This window comes from Sphaerodactylus townsendi, linkage group LG09 (assembly GCF_021028975.2).
Source record: "Sphaerodactylus townsendi isolate TG3544 linkage group LG09, MPM_Stown_v2.3, whole genome shotgun sequence".
NCBI lineage: Eukaryota > Metazoa > Chordata > Lepidosauria > Squamata > Sphaerodactylidae > Sphaerodactylus > Sphaerodactylus townsendi.
Genome location: NC_059433.1, coordinates 15,304,293 through 15,320,680, shown reverse-complemented (window position 1 = coordinate 15,320,680; position 16,388 = coordinate 15,304,293). Strand labels below are relative to the sequence as shown.

The window sequence follows — 16,388 nt, the reverse complement described above, 5'->3', positions numbered from 1 at the left end:
AATACAATCTGTAGAACAGAAACTATAATGTGTACACTGATGTCCCAGTCTCAACAAGAACATGGATTTCGTAGAAACAGCTTAAAAAGATGGAACTCCTCCTTTAAAAGCCTGGGTAAAAAAAAGAATAGAGTAGGTGCCAGGCAAGCCGCAAGGGAGGGAACATGCCAGAGGAAAGGTACCATCTGGAGAAAAGTCCTGTGTCCGGTCATCATCTGCCACACCTCCACCGGGGAGGAGGTAGAGAGCAGAGCTAGAAAAGGGCTTGACCAAACAGGGGTATGGAGGGTCTTTAGGGTGGTCTGCAGAGATGCTGAGGGCATAACCAGGCATGATAGTATGGCTGGATGCAGCTGCGAACAGAGGTGATGTAGAAATACCATGAGTGTGGAGGGGTGGGGCACTTATCCCTCCCCCTGCCACCTTTTCAAGTACTGAAAGAGCTGCAGGGTTTACCTGCCTATTTCCTCACCTGAAAAGGAATGCAAGGGGACGGAGGGGGACAAGAGCACCTGGTCTGGCAGCACCTTGTGGCATTTTTAGATCACCCCTGTTGGGCCCAAGGACAATGTTTACAAGATTGAGTTACCATGTGGTACAAGAAACTTCAGGAGGAAATGAATGGCAGAAATCCCTGTTCTTGTTGAGACTGTGACATCGGTAGGGTTTTCAAGGCAAGAGATGTTCAGAGGTGGTTTGCATCCCAGATATTCTTTGGAGGTCTCCCATCCGAATATTTGCCAGGGTCGAAGCTGAGAGTATGTGACTGGCCCATGGTCATCATGCCAGAGTGGGAATTTGAACTTGGGCTTCCCCGTTCCTAGCTGATTTTTATTATTGATCATTCTTACACTGTTGATTTCATAACCCTTATGGTCACATTCCCTATGAAATTAACACTGAGAAATGTGGACAAGTGAGTAAATAGAATCGATCTTCTATAGCGCAATGAATGACCTCTTCTCAATAACCTTGGCGTTTATAGGAAACCATGCCCTGAATGTTAGCGTCACTGTTTGTGATGACTTGCATTTCTTTTGTGCTTGAAATTGCCCTAATCTTTGTCCCAATCTCAATTTACTTTGACTTTCTAGGAGTTAGTCTGCATTCTCTTTCAGTAATGCCCTCCTACTCCCTGCTCAGAACAAAACTGACTGAAAACATCAGGGGAAAAGTCTGTAGCGGGATCATCGGAACTGACTGTGTTTGCGTGCAATCCACACATAAGCCCCCTCTGTGGATGTTACACTGGCTTTCCACTCATATGGACCAGGAGGTGGCCAGTCAACTTCTTCAACTTCAAAAACCTTTATTAGGCATCAAGAGAAAATACAGATAAAACTGTGCAGTAATATGATCCTGAGTTTGACGGGGTAAAACAACTGCTCATAGTTCATACAGTACAAACTTCAAGAAAATAAGTAAATAAAAGGAGAGCCAGAAACTTATTTTACAATATCGAGCAGGAACTTGGCCACCATTTTCACCTGCCTGGGATCCTCATTGTTCAAGAGGCGGTTCAATTTGGAATATGGAGGGAGGTGGCCAGTCACAGATTTCAGGAGCATGATTCCCTGACCCCATATTTGCAGTTTTCCCATGAAAAAAAACCACACATTGCTCTATTCACACAATATGGCAATTGTGTTCCCAACTACATGGAAGATCCATGCATAGTCCAGTTCATCCAATATGGTAATAACATGAATTGTGCTCCCAAGACATTCAAATGGCAGGCTCCGGGTCCACATAAACAGAATGTCAACGTGATGCCAGGCTGTGGGGAGGGGAGAGGTGTATAAGGTATATATGTTGGGGGGATGAATATGGGCGTTTTCCCACTTACCTTCTGCCCCGCGCTACTGTAGGCAAGTAGCTCGGGGTCCCCCGGCACTCCCCACTACAGGGGCGGCGACAACGCAGCTGCCCCGACGCTGACGCTGTCGCGCCCCCTCAGCGCTTGTCATTCCTGGCGCTCTTCCAAACGGCGCCTTTGGATGACCCCGTGCAGAGCGTGGGGTCATGGGGAAGCCCGGGCGCGCGTCAGAGATGACGCACGCTGAGAGCAGTGCGGGGCATATGGGGGTCATGGCCAGTGGGGAAACGCCCTATGATGAATATGTTAGCGAAATAGTATGCTTTGGTTCCCAGCAAAAACTCAACAAATTATTATTTTCTCTATTTTAAATGCATGTAGCCAAATCAGTTTTGAAGGGTTTACATGCTGGTGTTTATAGTTTGATTTCTTCTCACCTGATCTTTGTGCTGAAAACCCAGTGGTCACATCAAAGGACACATGTACAATCCATGTATTCTGTACACATTTATTCTTTGTATGTCTATTGAGTAATTCTTATGTTTGTTCAACAGATGTATGAGTGTGCACAATTGAAACCCCATACCATATCTATCCGTGGACTGATCCCCAGTACACTTTAAAGCAAAAGGATGGTTGGCCCTTTATTTCATGCAGATGTATCTCCATTCAAGCAGGATGTGTGCATGTTGATGTTGACATGCGTACAGGTCCTTGATTTGCGCTTGATAACTTGGACAGACCTGTCCACTACTTTGAAAGGCCCTGTGTTTAAGGTGATACAAAAGTTTAGCCTGTAGGTTTTGTCTGCCCTGGTTCACCGGCAGGGTGAGGAGCTATGATACCATAACCTTTAAAGAATCAACATGCATGGTCAACAAGGAAACATCTTCATTGGTGGCAGGGAGGAGTGAACGTTTCATATACATGCATGGGAGAAGCATCTCTCCCTCAAACCCAAACATGCTGCAGAGTAAATCTGTCCTAAGAGAGCTCATATGGTGTAGCTGTTAAGATTCCCCACTCCTCTACAGAAAGCCTGCTGTGTGACCTTGGGCTAGTCACAGTTCTCTCCAAACTATCTCACAAGATGTCTGCTGTGGTGGGAGGGAGGGAAAGGAGAAGGGAAGGCAATTGTAAGCTATCAATTTCTCCTGCATTACATCCACCTGCCTTTTTGAACTTGTTTGGAGGTTCTAGCAGGGGAGCGCAGCTATCATATACCCTTGACCAAAGAACGGTACACTCCTTCTATCTGGGATGGTCGTCCTCTTCCAACGAGCGCGCAGCTTCGGGAGGGACGCACGTGGAGCAGTGAGGGAGGGGGGATCATGCCAATTTTTGTTCTGGGGGTGGCATTCCTGTAACTATTAGGGTAAGCTGAAATGTGTATTCACCAAAGAAGCAGTTTATCATCTATGAAAATGAGTATTGACCGGGGAGCTTGTTCCACTGTGAACTTTCTGGATTTGGCATTAACCCCGTATGGCAGTATCCGTTTGGATTTTTTCAGAGATTTTTTGTCTTCGTTTGCATTCTCTTAGCTACATGGAGATTTTTGGAGTCTAATACTGATGTAGGTTGCCATGCAATTGCATGTCATGTATGAAATATTCACTTTTCATATGCATGCTTATTTCCAGTGGTGGGATCCAAAAATTTTAGTAACAGGTTCCCATGGTGGTGGGATTCAAACAGTGGTGTAGCGCCAGTGGGGCTGGGCGGGGCACGATGGGGGCGTGGCCGTGCATTCTGAGGGCGGGGCATTAATAATTTCTCTGTTACTGTAAAAAACTCTTACTGTAAAAAAAAAGTTCCTAATTTCCAGCTGGTATCTTTCTGTCCATAATTTAAACTCATATTAGCAAGTCCTATCATCTACTGCCAACAGAAACAACTACTTCTCCTCTAATTGGACTGGCCTGTCAAATACTTCCATACCTTTTCAAATACTCTCTAATTTTGTTTCTTTAGAAATCAAAAGAAGGATACTTTTCCTTAAACAAGGAACTTCTTACCATATTTCTAAAACATTGCTTTTTTTTTAAAAAAACAGCCCAACAGGGAGAATTATCCTGTTTTCTATCTTCGCTAACCAGCCACATAGGAAACAACAGGACTTTGTGCTTTTTGGACCAAATGGAATTTCTAATGGAAAAGCAGACCCAATTAGTAACCTCCTCTCTCAATAACAATACCTATCAATTAGTAACCCACTCTCGGGAACTGGTGAGAACCTGCTGGATCCCACCTCTGCTTATTTCCCAAGGATTATAATCTAGGTAGCAGTTTGGGTATCGGGTTTGGGGCTTTGCTAATTTTTGTTCTTGTTTACCGCTAGGGTTGACTCTGATTGTGGTGTTCAGATGACATGGGATTTGGTTTGTTAATACTTGCTATGTTTTTCATTGTATGATGTTGATCTCTTCTCTTCTCTCCCTCCCCATCCCCTTCTCTTTTACCCAGGATGCCTTTGTGGAGGTGTACAGCAACAACATGAGGCCTTTGTTTGATTTCTCATGGCTGCCGCTGAAGACGATTCTGGGTCTGGCTGTTGTCAGCGCATGTATCACCCTTGGTGCTTACCTGGGGCACAAGTGACTTCGACCAACGTGGCAGACGGCTGAAAAAGCTGTCTTTCCCCTTTTGACTGAAACAAGGGGAGGGGGGAAGAGTTAAATAATATGTGGTATTTTTTCTTGTAGCATAATGCTATTACCTTATGAGCCACACCGCTTTCTAGATAAATATTAAATCAGCTATTACTGCCAAAGGGAATATTCATTTATTTTTTACATTGCCGGAAAAAGAGTTATTTATTAAAGATATTTTACATTTAACCCATTATTTTCCTGAAACTCTGTACGCTATACACAAGGACATCACAATGCAATTGCAGTAAAGTTGAAAGAGACCCAAAGATGTTCTAGTGAAGTGCAACTGGACAGTTTTATGATACTAGAAGGAAGAACAGACACAGACACAACCATGTATCTGGAGGGAAGACAATTCATGGGTTGCTATGCACATGGAAGGTAAAGCCTAAAATCGAGCGTGGAAGATTTCCAGCCAGCGATGCCATTGGTCATCAAACATGGTACCTGTCAAGAACAAGACATAAACACGAGATTACGGCCAGTGGTCCGTGAGGCTCCGCAGCTTATCCCCAAGAGCAGGCACATCGTCTTTGGAAGCCTTCCTTCACAGGACAACACCTGGGAATGTTGTGATGTGTTGCTTGTGAAGCACCACATTCCATGGTAACTTGTGCCATTATAAACCACAATAGTTGGAAGGGGATCGTGATTTTTTTCCCTTAATGCAGTGATCTGAGATTCTGAAGTGAAGTTTTGGAATTGCAAGAAATGACTGTTTCAGTGTATTCTTCATCAGTAACTTTAAAGTTGTAACCATCAGGAAACCGTCACCGTAAGTGCCTGTGTCTACCCCGCAGAACTGGTGTCCTCTGGAAGTTCTGATTCACGTCTCCACCGGAGTAGGAGTTTCTTCTCGGCTGATCCTGTTTTACTTACTGAATTATTCTTGGGGATCTTTTGAAAATTGCTTTGGGTTGCTTCATAATATCTCAAAGAAGCTCAGAGTCATCTGGCAATCAGATGAAATTGTTTCCTTCTTTCAGATTGAACACCAAAATCATAATCCGGTTTTCCCTCCCTACAGAGCTTTATTTTCTCTTCCCCTTCCCCATGAAGTCTTACGTTCTGTTAATTTCATGAGACCAACCTTGAAAGAAAAGAAGCTAAAGAACCACACAACACCTCCGCCTGGACAGACTCGTAGACATCAATTTTCCTTAGTTATCTGTTGTTGCTTGTATGGAAACTTAGGGAAGAGAGGTGGGGAATTCATATTTGAAATCCCTTAAAATAAAACAAATCCAGAGTACTTAACTGACACTTTTATATGGACTATATAACAAAGGAGAGTTAATTTGGGGGGGGGGGGACTTTGGTTCTAAACCTGTAAGTCGGAGTAGGTCGCTGAATGGTATGGAGAACTCTCCAGCCTCTTAAAGTCACTGGAAGTGGTTGGAGTCATTAATTTTGGGGTTAATGGAGGTAAACACAGTCTCGTAAGCAAGAGACTGGATGGGACAATGTCAGCCAGTCAATTATACCAAGATTTCCAATAAGCTGAGATGAAGGTACCGAGTTCTTTGATAAAGGCAGCTTTAGATAGGATTCTATCCAACTTTATGAATCTGTATTAGCTAGGCATAGGGAGAAGAGATGGCCAGAATCACAAGTAAAACTCCTGTGTATCTGCTTGGGACTTTACTAGGGTTTGGACTCTGCGTGCTGCTTTTCCTACTACATTGTATTCTGCACCAGACAGTCTCTTTGTCTTCATGAGTAGCTTTGCAGAAGTCATGGAGGAGACGGTAGGGAGAAGATCCCAAAAGTCTTAGCATCCATCCAGATTATATCTGTGGCTTGGTTTATTAGTGCCCAGTTTGTAAGTTTAGGGGATCACTATGGTCAGTATTTTGGTATTATTTACAGGAGGTGCTTAATAAACGTTTGGAATGAATTTCATTCTGAAAAAGGCAGGATCTAAAGTAGATGTGATAGACCTGATTGACTTTAAAAACAAACTGTTTCATTAAAAAAATTCATTTTCCTGTTTATGCAAGTGTAATGAAATGTAATAAATTAATGTGGATCTAGCAGTAAACATCGAGCACATAGTCACAACAGACATATGTTTAAGATGACGTGGCGAAAACAAAATGTCGACTGGAGGAATCAAAGCGAATGTTCTTAGTTGGTGGCATTATATATGCAAAAAAAGAGCTCTGGTTACATGGGGATGTACAATTTTTGTTGTGAAGGCGGTAGTCTTTATCATGTCTTCAATGCTGCTTTAAAAATGTCCATAACCCCCTGAGATGTTGCCTCTGCGTTGGCTTCCATCCTTTTCAGTGGAGCGTGGACAGTGGACTCCCCTGGTAGCTTGTGCTCAAGGTGATTTATGCTTCTCAGCATTATTGTTGCTGCTGCTGCAATTTCATCAACCATTTCAAGAGCAACAGCGAAGTAAGCTCATGTGTGAAACATACCTTTGTAAAGACATTTTCTCGATCTCGTGTTTTTAGAAACGGAGCAACGGCAATCTGTGATTAAGCTGAAGGTCGTTAAAAAATTGCTGTTTTATGTATGTTAAAATTTGGCATTTACAAAGAGCAAGGCTGAGCAAATCTAGGCGCATCGGTTACATTCCCATGGGAATTTAATCTTGCCTTACTTTTTCCAAACTGGTCCCAGTGTGGATTATGCAGGGAAACACCACTTCTACGAACTCAGCTAAACAAGGTGAGAAATGTTGCAAAGAGCATGTCTATGCATTGCACCGAGCGTGTGCCTGTACATTCCATCCACCCGTGAAGCTTCTAGTACTCATTGATTTGCACAGGTTGCATGACGATTATATTTAGTGTTCACTTCAAAGCTGGTTCACAGACCCGTCACTTTGTGTCGCATCACCTGCAGGACAATTCTCAGCAGAGTTAACACCATTTTAAGCCCCAATGAACTTAGGTTGTAGCTCTGCTAGCAATGGCACCATTGGGTACTCAACACTTAACAGCTCCCTTGTAGTTAGATGTATCTGTTCCCATCAACTCCTTGGCCTTAAGCCAGTTATCCCCAACATGGTGTCCGTTGGAAACCATCACATAGCCAGTCCTGGATTTCTTCCACCTCACTGGAGTAGAAAGTGCTTCAGAAAATACCTCTGTCATTGGAGGATTTGTGTCTTGTAACCTTTCAACAGTTTGTGGTTGTTTCTGTGCCCCACGGTTGTTGCTTTGTGGTGGTGCCCACTTTCTATTCTCAATGTTTCCACTGTACCCATGGGCTCAACAAGAAGAAGAAGAGTTTGGATTTATATCCCCCTTTCTCTCCTGCAGGAGACTCAAAGGGGCTTACAATCTCCTTGCCCTCCCCCCCCTCACAACAAACATCCTGTGAGGTAGGTGGGGCTGAGAGAGCTCCAAGAAGCTGTGACTAGCCCAAGGTCACCCAGCTGGCGTGTGTGGGAGTGTACAGGCTAATCTGAATTCCCCAGATAAGCCTTCACAGCTCAGGCAGCAGAGCAGGGAATCAAACCCAGTTCCTCCAGATTAGATACACGAGCTCTTAACCTCCTATGCCACTGTGGCTTAAGCCCACCAAGCCCTGCACAAGATTATCTGTCACTCGAATGTGTAAACTGTGTCCACTGCAGCATATTTTTTGCATTGATGTGAGGCAACATATTTTCTATCTGTGGTTTAATTTGTGAAGACTCGTTCGTACACATAACACGTGACAGACCCAGTCATGCTTGTGCAAACTGGCCCGTTCAGCTCTTTGAACAAGACTACTCTGGAATGCTCTGAAGGACAGAAGAGAGCAGACAGACAAGAGAGCACTTCTGGGTCAGGTATTATTATGTTGTGGAGGTCAGGCATGGGTAAGGTGACCTTTGTGAACCGGGACGGGGGGTAGGTGGCCACGCGTGCAACCGCAGGAGCGCACTGCCTTCTGGGGCTTGCCGTTTCCCGCCCTGTGACAGGGCAGGAAATGGCAAGCCCCAGAAGGCCGTGCTTCTGAGGCCGCGTGCGCATGCGCGGCAAGCCCCAGAAGGCTGTGCTCCTGCAGCCGCGCACGCGGAAGGCTGCCGCACTGCCTTGCGCCCCAGAAGGCAGTGCGGTAGCCTCCCAAAAATCGGGACAATTTAAATAACCCACGGGACGCGGGACAAATTGTTTGAAGGAGGGACTGTCCCGCCAAAAGCGGGACGTCTGGTCAGCCTGGGCATGGGCCAGTAGGAAAGACAGGAGTTATTAAAAATCTGAACTGTGAAAACCCCTGTCCCCACCCTTACACTGTTAGAAGACCTTTGGGCAAACCTAGAATCAGGTCCAAGTGCTCCTCATTTTTCCAAGGCAAGCGTAACACCTACATCAACCAACTACAGGCTAGATTGTTTCCAACAGTACACAGAACAAGCATCTAAGCTTTAAGGAACTGTTTTCGATCGACTGGCAGAAGAAAAACAGAATACTATGCACATTAAGTGGGGTAGAATGATTCTGTGTTTCCCCACCACCACTTCTGGAATGGACAGTGACGCACCAAAATCCAGGAAAAAAGGCAAAGCCAAACATGCGAAGAGTTCCTTAATAGAAACTTGCCAACATTTTGATCAAGGGGGATTTGTTCAACTGTCAGACTGATGTCTTATATCTGATGCACCTTGAAATATAACACCTTTCCGTCCCCTTGTGTTTTTTGTATGCCCCCATCTTACCCACCGTCACCTCGACGCAGAAGCTTGTTGGGCAAGAACGAGCCCATTGCTGGGTTCAGACCCTGTTTTCACGATCTGTTCTTAAATTCTGCAGGGGCCGTGAACTCCTCGTCATCGATAGTGGCTCGTGCTTCTCAAATCCTTGCGGTAAAAACAGTTTATTTTTTAACAAAAAAGGTTTACATTGTCAAGAAATGACATTATAAAGAAATTGCTATTTAAAAAGCCTGTGCTGCTATACATCTGTGATTATCTGAACAAAGTTTTTATTTTGTAGAACATCCAAAATGCAAGAATTTCAAAGCTGCTTTAGATGTAATTGGAAGTAGTCATATTATATGCCGTTGTTTTGGCAGACGTTGCCAGTTGAAGTTTCTTTGTGTCTGTGTGCTGGCTTTCTCAGTATCTTAATTAACTGTATGCCAGAGAGATTCGGGAGGTCGCTCCTAGTCTGTATCTCAACCAGACGGCCCTGGATATTTTTCTCCCCCTTCGCTGCAGAATTGTACAGTATCGTGGCTGCACTAGCTGTAAAAACAATTGATATTGCTGATATTCATGATATACCTATTTAGAGAGTTTGAATGTATATAAAAGCTTGAACTTGTTTGTCCCTTCAGCTGACAGGCAACCTTTCCTATTCTTTTTATCCGACACACTGTTTTAGAGGAAAACACCCATGAAACATAGGCCTGATGATCATTTATACAGCACTTTTAATGCTCAAAGTGCGTTTTCACTGCATTTCCTCCCACCCACCCCCTCCAACAACCATATGAAATAGGGTCTTATGATTCCACTGTTAGGGGTTGTTTCCCCACTTACTGTCTGCTGCGCGCTACTCTCCCCAAGTAGCGCGGAGTCCCCCGGCACTCCCTACTACAGGGGCGGTGCCAACGCAGCCGCCCCGCTGCTGCCGCTGTTGTGCCCCCTCAGTGTCATTCCTGGCGCTCCTCAAAACGGCGCCTTTTGATGACCCCGCACAGAGCGCGGGGTCGTGGGGAAGCCCGGGAGCGCGGCAGAAATGACGCGCGCTGGGAGTAGCGCGTAGCAAAGGGTGGTCGAGGTAAGTGGGGAAACGACCATAGCTGGGAAATTGAGACCCTGAAGATAATGGAAGCGCTAAGTGTTGAATAAGATTCCAGAGGGATAGTTGTGTTGCACTGTAGTCCAAGGAACACTTTCTCCAGAGTAAGCCCCACTGAGTAGACCTCAGCAAAGAAGATACTGTTAGATTGGGTGCAGCAAAACAGAACAGAAATCCAGGGACCCCTTAAAGACCAACAAAATTCATTTCTGCATCAAGTATCACGTATGAAAGTTTGCTACATTGGATGCATAAAGGCAAGTTATAAATACTGGCATGCAGTTTTATTTTACAATCAACAGACCTTGGTTTATTTCGTTTGAATCAAAATTAAAGCAAATAAATAGCCACTGGACTTCTATTTTATTAGGCTTTGAACATGTGCATTCCAAATTCACTTCTTTCAAGCAGTTTGAGTCCCCTTTTGCATAACTGCTACCGTCTAGTGGACCAGAGAAAACAATTATTTGGGATGGTGCCGTAGCCTTAATTTTCTTTACTGCCTGAAGCTGAAATGCCGGAGCTGAGGAGAGTGGCTGTCAGTACTTAAACTTAATGGCTATATATATAGCCTGTAACCAACAGGTAGCAAAGCATGTCCAAGATGACTCCTGGCCAATGTGTCATGTGCTGACTTGCTCCAAAAGTTTGGTGATCCAGCAAGAAGCTGGTGAAAATGACCAATACTTATGGTCTCTAAAGACAACCTCCAATTGCCCCTTCAGGCTGAGCCGTCAGGAGGCTTCCCGGTTGGGCTGGATTTGGCATCCTGACCTTTTACTAATTGATGCAACTCTTAGGCCCCTTCCGCACACGCAGAATAATGCACTTTCAATCCACTTGCAATGCACTTTGCAGCGGGATTTTACTGTGCGAAATAGCAACGTCCACTTGCAAACTATTGTGAAAGTGGGTTGAAAGTGCATTATTCTGTATGTGCGGAAGGGGCCCAAGTGGAAACCAGGTCTTGGCGCAACAAATCTATGACGCCGCATCTGTATTGCTCTAGCATCATGCTCAGTGGCAAGCATAGGCAGCACTGTTCTTTGACAGAGCACCTTTGGATGTATTGAGGATAGTGGCACACTATTAACAGAGGCCCCTTCCGCACACGCAAAATAATGCATTTTCAAACCACTTTCACAACTGTTTGCAAGTGCATTTTGCTATTCCGCACAGCTTCAAAGAGCACTGAAAGCAGTTTGAAAGTGCATTATTCTGCATGTGCGGAAGGAGCCAGAGAGGGAGGGAACATATAGCCCAATCTCTTCAGAAGCTAAGCAGGGCCAGTACTTGGAAGGGAGACCACCAAGGAAGACTCTGCAGAGGAAGGCCATGGCAAACCACCTCTGCTTCTCACACGCCCTGACCTCTCCTTGGCTGATTCCGCATGGGCCAAAAACAGCGGTGTGAAAACGGTGTGAAAACAGTATAAACTCTTTTACACCAATGGAGGATAGAAGGGTAGATAAAAAACATCGCTATATGTGTAAAATAACGATCAAAGCAGCACATGCAACAATAGCTTTAGGCTGGAAAGAAAAGAAAAAAATGGACAATCCAGAAATGGTTGGAATATATCTGGGAACAAGTGACGCTGGACATTTTCGAAATAATAACAAAAAACAAACTGCGGCAAGATAAACAGAGCGAAATCTTGAAGATATGGTCAATATCTGCGGACTGGATGAAAGAAGCTGGAGTCAATGAGGAGATATGGGAGAAGAGAATACAAAGAATGAACTTACTGCTGTTTGTTTGATAAAACTATGAAAAAATATAGGGGGGAGGGGGAAAAGGGGAAAATGTATTGTTTGAAAACGAATGAAGAAGAGTTAATATAAAATGGAATATTTAAGAGGCAAATGATACAATAAAAAAATAAAAAACCTCTTTTACACCGTTTTCACACCGTTGTTTTTGGCCCATGCGGAATCAGCCCTTGCTAGGATTGCCGTAAGCCGACTGCAACTTGATGACACTTTACACACCAACACATTCACAGCATAGAAACGGAGGTGTATTGTATTTTGGATTTTTTTATTCACACTCAAATAGCCTGAGTCCCAGGGTCGATCAGAAGCATTTTCTAACATGATCCTAAAGATTCTTTTCTGCAGACATGAAGCTTTTTGAACTTCCAACGCCCTGCTCTTGTTGTAGCGAGAGCTGTGCAGTCTTCATTCCATTTGGCCTCAAAAGTATTCCGATACGATTGGCTTCATGTAGGTACTGATCGCACGTGCCGTTATTTTTAATTTTTTAAAAAAAACACCATTAAATGTTGTTGATGCCATGTATTTGGGTTAGAACCTCCAAACGTTTCCTAAATGATTTTACTGTGCAAATTTTTTTCTCATTTTCTATTTAATGTAAGAACTCAATGGAACATCCGTCTAAGCGAGAACTTCAAGAAGAAACAGTAGGGCGGGCTGTTGTATTTGCATATTGTGCCCCAGGCTGACTGCTGTTGGAATGCTGAGTTACGTGTAACTGGTCCAATTCAGCCCTGACATTTGTTTGAAATAATAGTCATTTATTTGTGTTAATGGAGAGGCCAAAACATTCAGGAACAATGATATTTTCTTTGGGGCTGGATTACACTAAAGAGGGAAGAAGTGAAAGAGGAGGTAATTTAATCAACATTATTTTTTTAGTAAAAGTGTACGGTGAAAGTTAATGCCGCTTCAGCCTTGTATGGAATCTTTCAACCGCATTAAAACGCTCCTTTGAACCCGCCAAGTGGTCTGCTTTTCTTTTTCTCAATAAAGACATAGTGGGCACGATCCAGCCAGCCTGTAGTTGTGACACCTGCGTATTGTGCATTACATTAGGGCTCTGCTCCATCTTGCTAACTAGGTGCATCGAAGCAGCGTGAAGGGTTGTTACTATCCAGTAATTTTTCATCGTGGACAGAGGGAAGATACACGGAGACAAAAAGCACACAGAGATCTCCCAGCCTCCCCGCCCCCGCCCCGGGGATCTTGTTGCATTGCCTGCTTGTATGTAGGAGTCGGAAGGCTCTAGTGCCGTGGTGGCGAACCTTTGGCACTCCAGATGTTATGGACTACAATTCCCATCAGCCTCTGCCAGCATGGCCAATTGTCCATGCTGGCAGGGGCTGATGGGAATTGTAGTCCATAACATCTGGAGTGCCAAAGGTTCACCATCACTGCTCTAGTGCATAGGTGTCAAACTCGCGGCTCTCCAGATGTTATGGACTACAGTTCCCATCATCCCCTGGCAGCATGATCATGGCAGGGGGTATGGGAACTGTAGTCCATAACATCTGGAGGGCCATGAGTTTGACACCTGTGCTGTAGTGCATACCACCCCTGTACTCGCTGCAGGAGTGAATCATGCCCACCACTTTAATTTTCTGTCTGGATTTCAGTTATCACCAGCATCAAATGGTCTAAAAACACAATTCAGGAATAGATATGGTACGTCTCCCGTGGTGGCGAACCTTTGGCACTCCTTTGTTATGGACTACAATTCCCATCAGCCCCTGCCAGCATGGCCAATTGGAACTCCACAGAGTTTTTTTGGAACATTTTTGGAACTCCACAGAGTATGTATTAGGTTTAGAAAACACAAGTGAAGGACCCACAAGGACTTGTGAGGGGCATGTCATTTTCTCCTCCCCCCACCAGAGGTGGGATCCAGCAGGTTCTCACAGGTTCCCGAGAGTAGGTTACTAATTATTTGTGTGTGCCGAGAGGGGGTTACTAATTTGGTGATTCTGCCATGTGATTTTTTGCCTCCAGTTCACGCCCCCTCCCTCCTCAGCAGTAAGCCTGCAGAACTTTAGAAGCATGATCTAGCAGGAGGTGCACCGGCATCGTGGCAGCCTGGCGCCTATAGTAGCATACGTGTTCCATGGGACCCGGTACTTGGCCCAGCTCACGTCACGCCTTGCCACAGCCCCGCCCAGGAATGCCCCGCCCCTGGAATGCCCGGCCATGCCTCCGTCGTGCCCCGCCCAGCCCCATTGGTGCTACGCCACTGTTTGAATCCCACCACCATGGGAACCTGTTACTAAAATTTTTGGATCCCACCACTGCCCCCAACATTTCCTATTTTCCTGAAAGCCTCCCACAGCCTTACTTCTCTCTTTCCTACCCACCATCCACTCTTCCATTACCTGCCCCTCTGTCTTCAGATTTCCCCCCTCCCCTTCCCCTGGCAGCCTTTCCTCAGAAAAACTCTATGCAATTATGGTCAACATTCCCTGCAAGCTGTGCGGCTGCGCAGACACCATCTTGGTGCTACACAGGTTGGGTGGCTGCCAGCAGCAGAGCTCTTGTAGAGCTCTCACAGGTGGCTGTGTGCTGCTCAGTGGTAGGGACCATCCACACAGTTCCCTACCACAGCTAGAGGGACGATTGCCACTGGCCCAGTTGCCCAGTAGGGAACCTGCAAGGACTTGAGGGGGGCACCCAGTGGTGGGATTCAAAAATTTTAGTAACAGGTTCCCATGGTGGTGGGATTCAAACAGTGGCGTAGTGCCAATGAGGCTGGAAGCAGTTGCATCACGCAGGCGTGGCTGTAGGCATTCTGGGGAGGGGCACATCGCTGAGAGCGGGAGCTAGTGGCAGAAATGGGCTTAAGCTGCTGCATTGATCCTTGGGCGGGAAAGGAATGCACGCAGGCTCAGGCTGCCACGCACGCCGGTGCACCTCCTGCTAGACTGCTTCAAGTTCTGCGCGCTACTGCTGAGAGGAGGGGCAAAACTAAGGCAAAAATCACATGGCAAAATCACCAATTAGTAACCCCCTCTCGGCACGCACAAATAATTAGTAACCTACTCTCGGGAACCTGTCAAAACCTGCTGGATCCCACCTCTGGGGGCACCTCACTTTCCCCTTCCCATCTGCCTTGAGAAACACAAGCTGATGATAACAGCAATCCTCTTTGGCATGTGTGCGGCTATTTATCTGTTCAAATTTTGCACCGTAAGCAGCTAAAACACCATTTTATAATCATAAATACACTCACAACAATGAAAATATTTATCAAACTAACAAACGATAGCTGAAACTGAAAAGCATCAGCACACGTTGCTTGACCCCAGCTTTGTCAATCTACTCGGGAAGCTTGCCTAGGCCGGTACAGCTGTACTAAAGAGTTTTCTGAACCATGGAATCATAGAGCTGGAAGAGACCACAAGGGCCATCAAGTCCAACCCCCTGCAATGCAGGAACACACAATCAAAGCACTCCTGACAGATGGCCATCCAGCCTCTGTTTGAAAACCTCCAAAGAAGGAGACTCCACCACGCTCCAAGGCAGTGAATTTCCCGGTCGAACAGCCCTGACGGTCAGGAAGTTCATCCTAATGTTTAGGTGGAATCTCTTTTCCTTCACCTTGAATCCATTACTCTGTATCCTAGTCTCTGAGGCAGCAGAAAACAAGCTTGCTCCCTCTTCGACATGACATCCCTTCAAATATTTAAACATGGTTATCATGTTTAAACATGTCACCCCTTAACCTATGCTTCTCCAGACTAAACATCCCCAGCTCCCTAAGCCTCTCTTTGTAGGGCATGGACTCCAGACCCTTTACCATTTTGGTTGCCCTCCTCTGGACCTGCTCCAGCCAGTCAATATCCCTTCTGAACTGCGGTGCCCAGAACTGTACACAATATTCCAGGTGAGGTCTAACCAATGCAGAATAGAGAGGTACAATTACATCCCTCGATCTTGACACTATACTCCTATTGATACAACCCAGAATCGCATTGGCTTTCTTGGCCGCCGCATCACACTGCTGACTCATATATGGTTTATGGTCTACTAAGACTCCCAGATCTCTTTCGCATGTAGTGTTGTCAAGCCAGGTGTCAACCATCCTATATCTGTGCATTTCATTTTTTCTGCCTATGTGTAGTATCTTACACCATCTTGGTGCCACGCAGCTGTGTAAATTTCCTTGGAAGGGAATTTTGTACTGAGGTGCTAAACTCTCCTCAAAAAGCAAACCAAAAAAGACATTGCAAATAATGTCCATGAATAGAACCACAACAGTTACTATAGTGACAGCCCTGGGCTGTGCAGATACCTTGATGGGACTTTTCAAACTGCAAGCAGAAGAGCTTTCGATGGAGCAGGATGGTGTAGTAGTTAAGAGCAGTGGACTACAATCTGGAGAAGTGGGCTTGACTCCCCACTC

The 16,388-nt window shown here is 45.3% G+C and overlaps 2 protein-coding genes across 2 annotated transcripts in view; both read left to right on the top strand.

The window, feature by feature from the left end:
- The window catches only part of BCL2 (BCL2 apoptosis regulator), a 196,524-nt gene extending 190,007 nt beyond the window's left edge, over positions 1–6,517 (top strand). The window contains exon 3 of the mRNA XM_048507961.1: positions 4,283–6,517. Within this exon, the coding sequence (XP_048363918.1) occupies positions 4,283–4,417 (135 nt within the window). The 3' untranslated portion in view covers positions 4,418–6,517. The remainder of the gene's footprint in view (positions 1–4,282) is intronic.
- Positions 4,892–16,388, top strand: part of PHLPP1 (PH domain and leucine rich repeat protein phosphatase 1) — a 102,280-nt gene continuing 90,783 nt past the window's right edge. The window contains exons 1-2 of the mRNA XM_048508508.1: positions 4,892–5,076; positions 9,225–9,277. Coding sequence (XP_048364465.1) covers positions 4,892–5,076; positions 9,225–9,277 — 238 coding nt within the window. The remainder of the gene's footprint in view (positions 5,077–9,224; positions 9,278–16,388) is intronic.